Genomic DNA, 14,485 nt, shown 5'->3' with positions numbered 1-14,485 from the left:
GCTGGCTGGATGACCCTGGACGCCCTTGCTGGCTGGATGACCCTGGATGCCCTTGCTGGCTGGATGACCCTGGATGCCCTTGCTGGCCAGATGATCCCGGTTTCCCTTGCTGCTAGAAGATCCCAGTTTTCCTTGTTCATTAGAAGCTTCAGCATTCCCTTTTGGATTAGAGTCTCCTGAATTCCCTTGCAGACTCCCAGACTGATTGAGAACTCCTGGCCTTCCTTGCTGATTAAAATTCCCTGGTTTCCCTGGCTGGTTAGAATACCCTGGTTGTCCTTGCAGGCTAAATGTTGCTTGTTTTCCTTGTGTATTGCTACCTCCTTGCTGATTAGATTCCTGTTGTTCTCCTTGATGGTTAGCTTCATTTCTTCTCTCTAGAATAAATGCAGGTTCTGGACCCTCTTGTGGTTTAAAAACACTTGTTTTCAAAATCTGGGTTGAAGACACTGGAATGATACCATAAGCACAAAAATAAAATAAAGTTATTTAACTTCAAGAATTTAAAATCAACAGCATTCATCCCCAGATGTAGTATGTATTTTACACCTCTTTGATTTGTTTTTCTTTTACCAAACCTCAAGACAGAAGCTTTGCATAACTTCTCATAACCTTAATGTTTTGGTTCCTCCATTTTTTCTTAACTGTATTACATGGTTTCTAAAAATCACGGGGTCAAATCAGCCTGTCCCATTTCTAAATCAGAGTCTGAATTACTTGAGCTGAACTATTTGCGCTTCATACTACAAATTCCTTTTAAGGATTTCCTGATTAATCAAACAGTCTCTGAGTTATGACTATTATAAACTTCCTCTACATCACAGAACCATTTCCCGGATTCCCAACCTCACGCTACAGAAGATGCTATCATCAATTTTCCAGACATAAAACCCGACAGGCAGGCATGAGCCCTCCTTCCATATTCTCTTCTCCATCCCCATATATACTTTCTGTAGGTGTTTTCTTCCCTCCTTGCCCCTGTTCCTAAGGCAGTGATTTTCCTTCTTCTTCAGAACATCAGCTTTATGTCCACCATTTCCCATAAGGGCCGTAGCATCAATCAATCAGTCCTACTCTCTGGTAGTCTTTTGTTTCTTTCTTTTGTGCTCAAACTACTGGAGGAGGTGGTAGATATTAAGTGACTATTTCTTTTTTATTTTTTGCGACTATTTCTTAAAACCTAAGTTTCATAACCCATCTACTCTGTTTCTCAAATTGGTTTTGGAAGTTTATCCATTACTATATACATATATATATCTTATATACATATACACATATACATATATATAAGATTTATTCAAATTCTATTCCAAAATAAGCAGGGTTTAGACAATAATCCATAAGCGAATAGAATGGCTTTCTAGTTGTTGAGTGCAATGGAGTTCTACTGGGTCTTATGTTTCTTGTCTTTGGTTTGGTACAAGTGTTTCTCTTTGGCTTCCTCACTTTTTTTGTTTATTTATTTATTTATTTTTAATTTTTTTTATTAACACATGATGTATTATTTGTTTCAGGGGTACAGGTCTGTGAGTCATCATCACCTTTTCTGTTTAATGGCTCTCCTTTTCCCTTCACTTTCTCAATTTGGGGTTTCCTCAAAAGTTGTCTTCAGGCTTGCATTGTTTTTCTTCACAGGCATCCTTGGTAATTTTTTCAATTTATATAACTTGAAATCATTTCAGTGTGGATGGTTCCAGTCTTTGCCTGGAGTTTCACTTGCGTTTGCAATTGGCCCGCTTCATATTTTCACAAGTGTACACACTTGTGCATTCAGGTAAATTTAACTAAAATCAAATGCCTTGTTAATTATTATCCATTGAGCATGCTATGGTATATTACATTGGTGGTGGTTAAGGTCTTACCCAGGCTTAGGAGCTTGGCACTTGGTAACCTGGCTTACTAACTGTGGTGAAGTGTGGGTGGGGTCTGTGGGTATGATCTAGCCATTCTTTCAATTTGTCAAAAAGTATACTTGAAGAGACCATTACTATGCTAGAACTATAGTAAGATCTAGACACACAGCCATGAATAAGACATTGTTATTCTGCCACCAAGAAGCTGGAAAGTCTAATAGTGGGCGCAAACAAGCAAATAGGCATTTGTAGTCGGATGAACGCTGCTATAATGTGAAAAGTCAATTAGACAATAGACCCAGAGTCAAGGTATCAGATAGTAGGGCATTGTCTCTCCTTCCTGGAGGAGGTGACACATAAGAAGGATAGGCTATAGCTAGAAAAATGGATAAGAAAATAATTATTTTCAGCAGAGAGATGAGTAAATGCATGAGTTGTAAGAACCAAACAGTGTTCCTTAACAAGCAGTAACTTTGAGAAGAAATCAATTAGAATAAAGATGTGGATGAAATGGTAAAAACTAGATCAGCTGATCTATTTTCTTTGTTAATTATGTTTTTTTTAATAGGTCATACAGCAAATTACATTTAATTTCAAAGATGCACAAGGATAAATAGTTTAAAATAACTTTCCCTTCCTTTCCTGTCCCAACCCCCCTTGGACACAATTACATTTACTAGGTTTTTCTGTATTATTCCAGAGATGTTTTATGTATTTACAAATATAAGGGGTATATTTTTCCACACAACTAATAGCACATCATACACTGCTCTACTCCTTATTGTCTCCCTTGGCTGTACAGTGAGGTTTCTCTATATTGATACATATAGAGCACCTTTATTATTTTCCCTAAGGACTGCACACTATTTCATTTGTTAAATTTACCATAATTTATTTAAATGGCCTTCTAGCAATGGATAGCTATTGCATTTCCCCTCTTCTACTAGTACAAACAATGATATAAGGAAAATGTGATTAATATATCATTGCTCACATGGCTAAATTTGTAAAATAAAAACCGGGGGTGGAATTTTTGAGTAAAAAAGAGAACTAAAATATCAGAATGTGGTTTAAACATGGGTTTTTTTAAGTTAAACTTTTGCAAAAGAATTATCCTCAGTTTTTGTTTTGTATTTTCTCTTCTGATTTTACAAACTAAATACAGTCTTGGCATTGCTTTATATTGTAACAGGCATTCCTGATCCCTCTCTCTCTGCTCCTCCTCGCGCTCCCCCTCCCTCTCTCTCAAATAATAACAAAATCTTAAAAAAACAAAACAAAACAAAAGAAATTGTTCTGTATTGATAGAATGGGCTGCTTCTTTAGGTTGTGAATTTTCCAAAACCAAGAGTACTCGATGAGGTGCTCGAAACTGTTGTGCCTTAAAGTGAGATACAGAGCTCATATGCCATCAGGAGCCAGGAGCTAATGAGAACGAGTCCTGGGACCCTGTGGGAATGACTCATCCAAAGGAGTCAGAAGTTAACCATTGTTGTTACTAAGGGACATGGGTACCTCATCAGTAGATCCTCTTACTTTCCCAGAGTTTCTAGAAATCCATTTTTTTTATGTGCACTTCTTCGGTTTTCAAATGTTGACATCTATGAAAAGAAGTGACTGTGTGTGGGCTAAGAAAATCCTGAAGCCATATCCAGCTTGTTTGCCATTTGTTGGAGACCTCTGCTTTAGCAACAGTATGCTGAAAAGTATGTGATCCTGGTATTCTCTGAGTGCTGATCTTGGTTTTTCCACATACTCAATTTGAGACTTTGGAAACAACCTTCTCAAAGATGTCATTTTTCACAATGTTTCTGAATTTTTTCTTCTGCTTTCCCCCCTTTCCTTCCTTTCTTTTTTCTTTCTCTTTCTTTCTTTTTCTTCCTTCCTTCCTTCTTTTTCTTTCTTTCTTTCTTTCCTTTTTTTTGCCTAGAAAAGTTTTCTTTATTGTTACATGATAAACCAGTCTGGGAAAACTATATAAGGTGTTATCAAAGGTTACAAGGTGAATTGTACATTTCCCTTACTTTATTTTTATTTTTATTTTTTTTATTCTTATGTTAATCCCCATACATTACAACATTAGTTTTAGATGAAGTGTTCCATGATTCATTGTTTGTGCACAACACCCAGTGCTCCATGCAGAATGTGCCCTCCTCAATACCCACCACCAGGCTAACCCATCCTCCCACCCCCCTCACCTCTAAAACCCTGTTTGTTTTTCAGAGTCCATCGTCTCTCATGGTTCGTCTACCCCTCCGATTTCCCCTGCTTCATTCTTCCCCTCCCGCTACCTTCTTCTTCTTTTTTTTTTTTTCTTAACATATATTGCATTATTTGTTTCAGAGGTACAGATCTGAGATTCAACAGTCTTGCACAATTCACAGCGCTTACCAGAGCACATACCCTCCCCAGTGTCTATCACCCAGTCCCCCCATCCCTCCCACACCACCCCCCACTCCAACAACGCTGTTTGTTTCCTGCGATTAAGAATTCCTCATATCAGTGAGATCATATGATACATGTCTTTCTCTTTTTGACTTATTTCACTCAACATAATACCCTCCAGTTCCATCCACGTCGTTGCAAATGGCAAGATCTCATTCCTTTTGATGGCTGCATAATATTCCATTGTATATATATACCACCTCTTCTTTATCCATTCATCTGTCGATGGACATCTTGGCTCTTTCCACAGTTTGGCTATTGTGGACATTGCTGCTATAAACATCGGGGTGCACGTACCCCTTCGGATCCCTACTTTTGTATCTTTGGGGTAAATACCCAGTAGTGCAATTGCTGGATCATATGGTAGCTCTATTTTCAACTTTTTGAGGAACCTCCATACAGTTTTCCAGAGTGGCTGCACCAGTTTGCATTCCCACCAACAGTGTAGGAGGGTTCCCCTTTCTCCGCATCCCCGCCAACATCTGTCGTTTCCTGACTTGTTAATTTTAGCCGTTCTGACTGGTGTGAGGTGGTATCTCATTGAGGTTTTGATTTGGATTTCCCTGATGCCGAGCGATATTGAACACTTTTTCATGTGTCTGTTGGCCATTTGGATGTCTTCTTTGGAAAAATGTCTGTTCATGTCTTCTGCCCATTTCTTGATTGGATTCTTTGTTCTTTGGGTGTTGAGTTTGATGAGTTCTTTATAGATTTTGGATACTAGCCCTTTATCTGATATGTCATTTGCAAATATCTTCTCCCATTCTGTCGGTTGTCTTTTGGTTTTGTTAACTGTTTCCTTTGCTTTGCAAAAGCTTTTTATCTTGATGAAGTCCCAATAGTTCATTTTTGCTCTTGCTTCCCTTGCCTTTGGCGATGTTTCTAGGAAGAAGTTGCTGCGGCTGAAGTCAAAGAGGTTGCTGCCTGTGTTCTCCTTTAGGATTTTGATGGACTCCTGTCTCACATTGAGGTCTTTCAACCATTTGGAGTCTATTTTTGTGTGTGGTGTAAGGAAATGGTCCAGTTTCATTCTTCTGCATGTGGCTATCCAATTTTCCCAACACCATTTGTTGAAGAGACTGTCTTTGTTCCATTGGACATTCTTTCCTGCTTTGTCGAAGATTAGTTGACCATAGAGTTGAGGGTCCATTTCTGGGCTCTCTATTCTGTTCCATTGATCTATGTGTCTGTTTTTGTGCCAGTACCATGCTGTCTTGATGATGACAGCTTTGTAATAGAGCTTGAAGTCCGGAATTGTAATGCCACCAGCTTTGCTTTTCTTTTTCAATATTCCTCTGGCTATGCGGGGTCTTTTCTGGTTCCATACAAATTTTAGGATTATTTGTTCCATTTCTTTGAAAAAAGTGGATGGTATTTTGATGGGGATTGCATTGAATGTGTAGATTGCTCTAGGTAGCATTGACATCTTCACAATATTTGTTCTTCCAATCCATGAGCATGGAACGTTTTTCCATTTCTTTGTGTCTTCCTCAATTTCTTTCATGAGTATTTTATAGTTTTCTGAGTACAGATCCTTTGTCTCTTTGGTTAGATTTATTCCTAGGTATCTTATGGTTTTGGGTGCAATTGTAAATGGGATCGACTCCTTAATTACTCTTTCTTCTGTCTTGTTGTTGGTGTATAGGAATGCCACTGACTTCTGTGCATTGATTTTATATCCTGCCACTTGACTGAATTCCTGTATGAGTTCTAGCAGTTTTGGGGTGGAGTCTTTGGGTTTTCCACATAAAGTATCATATCATCTGCAAAGAGTGAGAGTTTGACTTCTTCTTTGCCAATTTGGATGCCTTTGATTTCTTTTTCTTGTCTGATTGCTGTGGCTAGGACTTCCAATACTATGTTGAATAGCAGTGGTGATAGTGGACATCCCTGCCGCGTTCCTGACCTTAGGGGGAAAGCTCTCAGTTTTTCCCCATTGAGAATAATATTTGCTGTAGGTTTCTCATAGATGGCTTTTATGATATTGAGGTATGTACCCTCTATCCCTATACTCTGAAGAGTTTTTTTGAGAAGAGAAAGGATGCTGTACTTTGTCAAAAGCTTTTTCCGCATCTATTGAGAGGATCATATGATTCTTGTTCTTTCTTTTGTTAATGTACTGTATCACATTGATTGATTTGCGGATGTTGAACCAACCTTGCAGCCCAGGGATAAATCCCACTTGGTCATGGTGAATAATCCTTTTAATGTACTGTTGGATCCTATTGGCTAGTATTTTGGTGAGAATTTTTGCATCCATGTTCATCAGGGATATTGGTCTGTAATTCTCCTTTTTGATGGGGTCTTTGTCTGGTTTTGGGATCAAGGTAATGCTGGCCTCATAAAATGAGTTTGGAAGTTTTCCTTCCGTTTCTATTTTTTGGAACAGTTTCAGAAGAATAGGTATTAATTCTTCTTGAAATGTTTGGTAGAATTCCCCTGGGAAGCCATCTGGCCCTGGGCTTTTGTTTTTTGGGAGATTTTTGATGACTGCTTCAATTTCCTTAGTGGTTATAGGTCTGTTCAGGTTTTCTATTTCATCCTGGTTCAGTTTTGGTAGTTGATACATCTCTAGGAATGCATCCATCTCTTCCAGGTTATCTAATTTGCTGGCATAGAGTTGCTCATAATATGTTCTTATAATTGTTTGTATTTCTTTGGTGTTGGTTGTGATCTCTCCTCTTTCATTCATGATTTTGTTGATTTGGGTCATTTCTCTTCTCTTTTTGATAAGTCTGGCCAGGGGTTTATCAATCTTGTTAATTCTTTCAAAGAACCAGCTCCTAGTTTCGTTGATCTGTTCTACTGTTCTTTTAGTTTCTATTTCATTGATTTCTGCTCTGATCTTTATTATTTCTCTTCTCCTGCTGGGTTTAGGCTTTATTTGCTGTTCTTTCTCCAGCTCCTTTAGGTGTAGGGTTAGGTTGTGTACTTGAGACCTTTCTTGTTTCTTGAGAAAGGCTTGTATTGCTATATACTTTCCTCTTAGGACTGCCTTTGCTGCATCCCAAAGATTTTGAATAGTTGTGTTTTCATTTTCATTGGTTTCCATGTATTTTTTTAATTCTTCTTTAATTTCCTGGTTGACCCATTCATTCTTCAGTAGGATGCTCTTTAGCCTCCATGTATTTGAGTTCTTTCCGACTTTCCTCTTGGGATTGAGTTCTAGTTTCAAAGCATTGTGGTCTGAAAATAGGCAGGGAATGATCCCAATCTTTTGGTACCGGTTGAGACCTGATTTATGACCTAGGATGTGATCTATTCTGGAGAATGTTCCATGGGCACTAGAGAAGAATGTGTATTCCGTTGCTTTGGGGTGGAATGTTCTGAATATGTCTCTGAAGTCCATTTGGTCCAGTGTGTCATTTAAAGTCTTTATTTCCTTGTTGATCTTTTGCTTAGATGATCTGTCCATTTCAGTGAGGGGGATGTTAAAGTCCCCCACTATTATTGTATTGTTGTCGATGTGTTTCTTTGCTTTTGTTATTAATTGCCTTATATAATTGGCTGCTCCCATGTTAGGGGCATAGATATTTACAATTGTTAGATCTTCTTGTTGGATAGATCCTTTAAGTATGATATAGTGTCCTTCCTCATCTCTTATTACAGTCTTTGGTTTAAAATCTAATTTGTCTGATATAAGGATTGCCACCCCAGCTTTCTTTTGGTGTCCATTAGCATGGTAAATGGTTTTCCACCCCCTCACTTTCAATCTGGGGGTGTCTTTGGGTCTAAAATGAGTCTCTTGCAGACAGCATATCGATGGATCTTGTTTTTTAATCCAGTCTGTTAGCCTGTGTCTTTTGATTGGGGCATTTAGCCCATTTACATTCAAGGTAACTATTGAAAGATAGGAATTTAGTGCCATTGTATTGCCTGTAAGGTGACTGTTACCGTATATTGTCTGTGTTCCTTTCTGGTCTATGTTGCTTTTAGGGTCTCTCTTTGCTTAGAGGACCCCTTTCAAGATTTCCTGTAGGGCTGGTTTTGTGTTTGCAAATTCCTTTAGTTTTTGTTTGTCCTGGAAGCTTTTTATCTCTCCTTCTATTTTCAATGACAGCCTAGCTGGATAGAGTATTCTTGGCTGCATATTTTTCTCATTTAGTGCTCTGAATATATCCTGCCAGTCCTTTCTGGCCTGCCAGGTCTCTGTGGATAGGTCTGTTGCCAATCTAATGTTTCTACCATTGTAGGTTACATATCTCTTCTCCCGAGCTGCTTTCAGGATTTTCTCTTTGTCTATGAGACTCGTAAGTTTTACTATTAGATGTCGGGGAGTTGACCTATTTTTATTGATTTTGAGAGGGGTTCTCTGTGCTTCCTGGATTTTCATGCCTGTTTCTTTCCCCAAATTAGGGAAGTTCTCTGCTATAATTTGCTCCATTATACCTTCTGGCCCTCTCTCTCTTTCTTCTTCTTCTGGGATCCCAATTATTCTAATGTTGTTTCGTCTTATGGTATCGCTTATCTCTCGAATTTTGCCCTCATGATCCAGTAGTTGTTTATCTCTCTTTTTCTCAGCTTCTTTATTTTCCATCATTTCATCTTCTATATTACTGATTCTCTCTTCTGCCTCATTTATTCTAGCAGTTAGCGCCCCCATTTTTGATTGCACCCATTAATAGCCTTTTTGATTTCTACTTGGTTGGATTTTAGCTCTTTTACTTCTCCAGAAAGAGTTTCTCTAATAACTTCCATATTTTTTTCAAGCCCAGCTAGTATCTTTAAAGTGATGATTCTGAACTCTAGATCTGACATCGTACTAATGTCCGTATTGAGTAGGTCCCTGGCAGTCGGTACTGCCTCTTGTTCTTTTTGTTGAGGTGATTTTTTCCGTCTTGTCATTTTGTGCAGAGAAGAATAGATTAATGAAAGAAGAAAATGCTAGCAGAGTAACCACGTCCCCAGAAAATATACTCTAAACAAATCAGAAAAGACCTGAAGCAGTGGGATAGGAAGGGGAAAGAGAGAAAAAAGAAAAAGAAAAAAAAGAAAAAGATAAAGATAAAAACAAAAACAAACCAAACAAAACAACAACAACAAAAGAAAAACCAGAATGTGATCAAGTATGATCTATATGGTTTATAGATCAGTGCCACACACTAGATTTGGGGTGTATTTTGGTCTTTTAGAAGAAAGTGTCTCCCAAAATTTTAAAGAAAGAAAAACTTATATATGTACAAAAATAAGGGTTGATATGATGAAGGGATGGAAAATGACTGTAAAAATGGAAATTATAAAAAATTTTATAAAAGGAATTGATAAGAAGTTGTTTGAAAAAAGAAAGAAGAGGATTTAAAAAAAGAAAAAAGAAAAAGAAAAAAAAAGGGAGAGGATGTGATCAGGCAGGGGAATAGAAAACACCATATACTAGAGATTTAGGGTATATTTTAATCTGTTAGAAGAAATTATCTCAAAATTTTAAAGAGAGAACAACTTATATATATAAGCCAAAAATACGGGTAACTACTATGAAGGGATAGAATATGGCTCTAAAAATGAAAAATAAAAATGTTTTTTTTTAAAAAAAGGGATTGATAAGATGTTGTTTGAAAAAGGGAAAAATAAAAATTCAAAAAGAAATAAAAAGACAAAAAGACAGTTAAAAAAAAATTAACTTTAAAAGACTACAGAATCATGGTAAAAAAGCCATGAATTCTATGTGCATCATTCCCCTAGCGCGGGAGTTCTGCCGGTCTCATTGATCGGTAAACTTGGTCTTGGCCAGCTGTTCTCGCTGGTCTTCTGGGGAGGGGCCTGTTGCCGTGGTTTCCAAACGTCTTTGTGGGAGGCGGAATTGCCCCGCCCTTGCCCCCTCCCGGCTAAGTAATCTGCTCGGGTTTGCTCTCCGGGGCTTTTGTTCCCTGCGAGCTTTCCGTACAGCTTTGGAGGCAGAGAGTGAAAATGGTGGCCTCCCAGTCTCTGCCCCGGAGGAGCTGAGAACTCGGGGCCCTGCTCCTCAGTGAGCCCCCAGAGAAAAGCCGTCAGTCACTCCCGTCTCCCCGGTCTCCTGCCGCACTCCGTGCTCACCTGGCCTGTGACCGTGCGTTTCTATCTCTGGCACCCGACCCCGGGTGGAGTCTCCAAACCCAGCAGATCCCTGCGGTGCACTCCCGCGCAGCTCCTCCCGGGGGAGGAAGGTGAGTCTCCCCGGATCTGCCGCTTGTTGGGTCCCTGCTGGAGGAGCAGGGGCCCCACTGGGCCGCGGATCCCGGTTTATGGCGACCCCGAGCTGAGAGCCCGCGCCTCGGCTCCGCCTCTGCAGCCGGCTTCCCTGCTCCGTTACCTGGGAGCTCTGCCACACTCAGGCACCCCCGGTCTTTCTGTGACCCCAAGGGTCCTGAGACCACACTGTCCCGGAGGGTTCCACCCCCCGCTCAGCCACCAGAGTGACGTCCCTCAGCGGAGCAGACTTCTAAAAGTCCCGATTTTGTGCTCCGCGGCTCTATCACTTGCCAGAAGCGGCCGACGGAGGCCCCTCCCCTGCCGTCTATCCTCCCGAATATCGCCCCGATTCACTTCTCCGCACGTCCTACCTTCCAGAAAGTGGTCGCTTTTCTGATGAGAGTGTTGTTGCTCTTCTTTTCTTCGATCTCCTGTTGGGTTTGTAGGTGTTCAGAATGGTTTGATCCCTATCCAGCTGAATTCCTGAGAGGAGACGAAATCCAGGTCTCCTACTCCTCCGCCATCTTGCCTCTTTCTTTCTTTCTTTCTTTCTTTCCTTCTTTCCTTCTTTCCTTCTTTCCTTCTTTCCTTCTTTCCTCCTTTCCTCCTTTCCTCCTTTCCTCCTTTCCTTCCTTCCTTTCTTCCTTTCTTTCTTCCTTTCCTTCCTTTCTTTCTTTCTTTTCTTTCTTTCTTTCTTTCTTTTCTTTCTTTCTTTCTTAATACCAGCAACATCTTTATTTGAATGTCAATGTTTGTCAACCATTAAACTGATTTTTCATCATGCAATTCAATATAAGAGGCAATCTTTAGTTTGTATGCAACATTACTCTGAAAAAAAGACTGTTGGAAAATCCTTCCTGCTTGTACTTCAAAAATATTTCTTTCACAAGAAACTCATGTTTTAAAGCTATCTTTATACATGAAGTGCCCCATTAATCTGCCTGGTACAGGTATAGCATGATGATTCACCTTAATGCTGATAAAGAGGTTTTTTTTTTCAAGTTTTTATTTAAATTCTAGCTAGTTAACATGTATGGTAAAATTGATTTCAGGTGTAGAATTTAGTGATCCATCACTTACATATTCCATTCTTTTCAACCCAGCAAATATCTTATCTGTCATAGATCAGCTAAAAATGCCATCCCGGCAATGAAGTTTTCTATTAATGCATTGCAACAATTTCCTATAATTCTTAGGATATGAATTGCTTTAGCTTGGCTCCCAAGGCTCTTTATGAACTAATTCCTTTCATCCTTGATCATGCCCAAACTTATTTCCATTTCCAAGTTTTGATTTTTGAATTGTGTGTTATTTCTTAAATTATTATTCTTCTTTTTTATTTTTATTCTTTGGATTGTGTTTTCATGTTTGTCCTTCTCTTTCCTTGTACTACTCTTCCTCCAAATTTACATGGGACTGAATACACTTAAGCCCTCAGGATTGAGTTCAAAGTAACCAGTTTCAAATAATTCCTTTCTCTAAACTGTACCCACTTTTCTGCATCTTATGTCTTAATTTGATTTCCTTTACAAATTTATTGATAACTGAAAAAATATTTTTATCCTTTTTTTTTTTAGAGAGAGAAAGAGAACATGCACATGCTCGAGGTGGAGGGAGGGCTGGGGGAGGGTCAGAAGGAGAGGGAGAGAGAGAATCCTAAGCAGGCTCCACGCCCAGGGTAGAGTCCGCCACAGGACTTGATCTCCCCCCCGGAGATCATGACCTGAGCCAAAATCAAGAGTCGGATGCTCAACCAACTCAGGCACCCCCTGAAAATATATTTTTAAAATATATTTTGTGCACCCACTTAAATCTTAAAGCATGATGCTTTGTAGTAGAGATCTTCACCCCATTCTTGGAGTGGTAGTTGGTATCTCATAAGCATTGAAAAATTATTTAAGCAATTAATAAATGGAATACTTCATTCATTGGGATTTTCTAAAAAACAGGAGCATATCAAACTACATTTTAGTAAGTTGGGATACATTTGTCTCTCCAAGTAGTCTGTAAACACACTGAAGATGCCAAGCTTGTCTGTCCATCTTTAGATTTCTAAGCACCTACAACATGCCAATAAACCTATACTTCCAAAGTTTTTCACAATTTACCACACATAGAAGCTTTCCGTATTTTATGTAGTACAGGTAGTTAACTGATAAAGCTGATAAAACCGATAAAGCCCGAGACAACTATCCTACAGGCTTCAGCTGTTCCTGAACCTATTCAGCTGCTTCGATGACTGAAGGGACCCACAGTCTGTCTCATGTGGTACTTGTTTCTTATCTCTGCATACAAGCTGAGAAGCTCTAAAACACACACACTCAGTATGTCTCTTAGGGCAAAATACTTCCATCACTACACTATATACTAAAGAATGCTAATTTGGGTCAGATAATATATATTTTCTTGGACCGAGTTTTGTTAACCTTGAGTTCATCTGCATAAGTCTGAAGAACTGAGATTCAAAGCACTGATGGGTGAATTCTGGGTTTGAAAAGTGTAGTAATACTCTAAGCCCTGTGTTTGTTTTCAAGTGGTATCATTTCAGATTCAGGTGGTCTAACTAAATCAAACAGGTGGCTCCACTGTGATCCAAAAATAACATCAATGTCAAAAGTCTGCCAAGGTACCTTCATTGAAACTGTTGTCTTTTATGCATGATAACAGGTGGGAAATACCCCGCAAAAGATATTGAGTAACAGGGACCAAATCTTCTGATGCAAATGACAAACGGAGCGCACCTCTAGCCTTGCAGTGTCCAAGGAGTCAACATTTCCCATTGTGTTTGAAACCAAGCTTTCCATTTTTTTTCCTGAAAGAAAAGATGGTGCTCAGAATGAAATGTAGTGGAAATGGGTTCAGCCCAGACTGGATGAATTGGGAGAGGGCACTTCGGTTTTCTAGGTCTCTCTCTTTGGGGATAATTACATTGTTTTATTCTAACTAAGAGTTATCTGTACAATACTTAGAACAGTAAAGGCTTAACCAGTACTTTCCCAAGCCCATACCCCACTGGCCCAAACTAAATGTGCATTCCTAGAAGCTGCTTCCACGTGCTTACATAGCTGCTTTGCAGAATTCACAGCCATTGCGGTAAGTTTGCCCGTCAGAACCACACACCGGTTTGTGGATCTTGGGACAGGGTTTTCCACCTGTAGCTGGTTTCTCATAGTTGCTGCAAGAAGCCTGTAATTTAAATGAAGTGCTTTTTTTAACTTCATGAATAATGCCACTGACATCATTAGTTCTCTCAAGGAATGAAAGATATACTACATTTATGCTTAGAAATTCTTTTAAAAAGCACATATTTTATTATTCCACCAAAGATATATGTTGAAAATAAAAAGTAATAAAAGTTACATGTAGTCCTAGCACCCAGAGATTTCCTTTTTGAGCATTTGTTTTTCTTTCCATTTCTTCTCTATGCATTGCATTGCCAGTTTTATAATAAAAATAGAATCACATTGTATATATGTCCCATTCATTCTTTATCACTTACCTTTTCTGTACCATTATGCACATCCTAGAAAGCAGGATTTTTGTGGTGTAATACTCCATCATAAAAATTTGAAATGATTTATTTTACTAATACCCCATTGTTGTATATTTCTTCTTTTGTACACTAATTGAGTCAAAATCACCATTTTATATATAAAATACTTGTATGTATTCTGATTACTTTCTTAGGGTATGCTCTTATGAGAAGAATTGCTATCTCAAAGGTCATAACTTTTAATGCTCCCAATACTGATTGCCAGACTGCTTTATCATAAGTGCATATCCAAGTATAAATTCTTTATCTCTTGGAATTTTCTGGAGAAATCTGTCAATTTGTCTAAGTGTCTTTTATAAGTCACTCCTCAACACAGCTAGAAGTGTCTCGAGATAATAAGCCATATCGGATTCATCTTTATCCATTTCCTAGGAAAGGACCTGGTAAAAGTCAAATACCGAAAAAATATTTATTGGGGCACCTCGATGGCTCAGTTGTTAAGCATCTGCCTTTGGCTCAGGTCATGATC

General features: G+C 38.9%; 1 protein-coding gene across 1 annotated transcript in view; it reads right to left on the bottom strand.

Moving 5' to 3' along the window:
- Positions 1 to 13,976, bottom strand: part of MARCOL (MARCO like) — a 31,128-nt gene extending 17,152 nt beyond the window's left edge. Inside the window, 4 exon segments of the mRNA XM_035015056.1 lie at positions 1 to 108; positions 111 to 449; positions 13,525 to 13,649; positions 13,963 to 13,976. The exon segment at positions 1 to 108 is cut by the window's left edge and continues 326 nt beyond it. Of these exon segments, the coding sequence (XP_034870947.1) occupies positions 1 to 108; positions 111 to 449; positions 13,525 to 13,649; positions 13,963 to 13,976 (586 nt within the window).
- Positions 13,977 to 14,485: the final 509 nt, after the last annotated feature.

This window comes from Mirounga leonina, unplaced genomic scaffold (assembly GCF_011800145.1).
Source record: "Mirounga leonina isolate KUSES-001 unplaced genomic scaffold, KU_Mleo_1.0 Mir_168, whole genome shotgun sequence".
Taxonomy (NCBI): Eukaryota; Metazoa; Chordata; class Mammalia; order Carnivora; family Phocidae; genus Mirounga; species Mirounga leonina.
The sequence above is the reverse complement of the archived record's forward strand: the minus strand, read 5'-3'. Positions and strand labels throughout refer to the sequence as shown.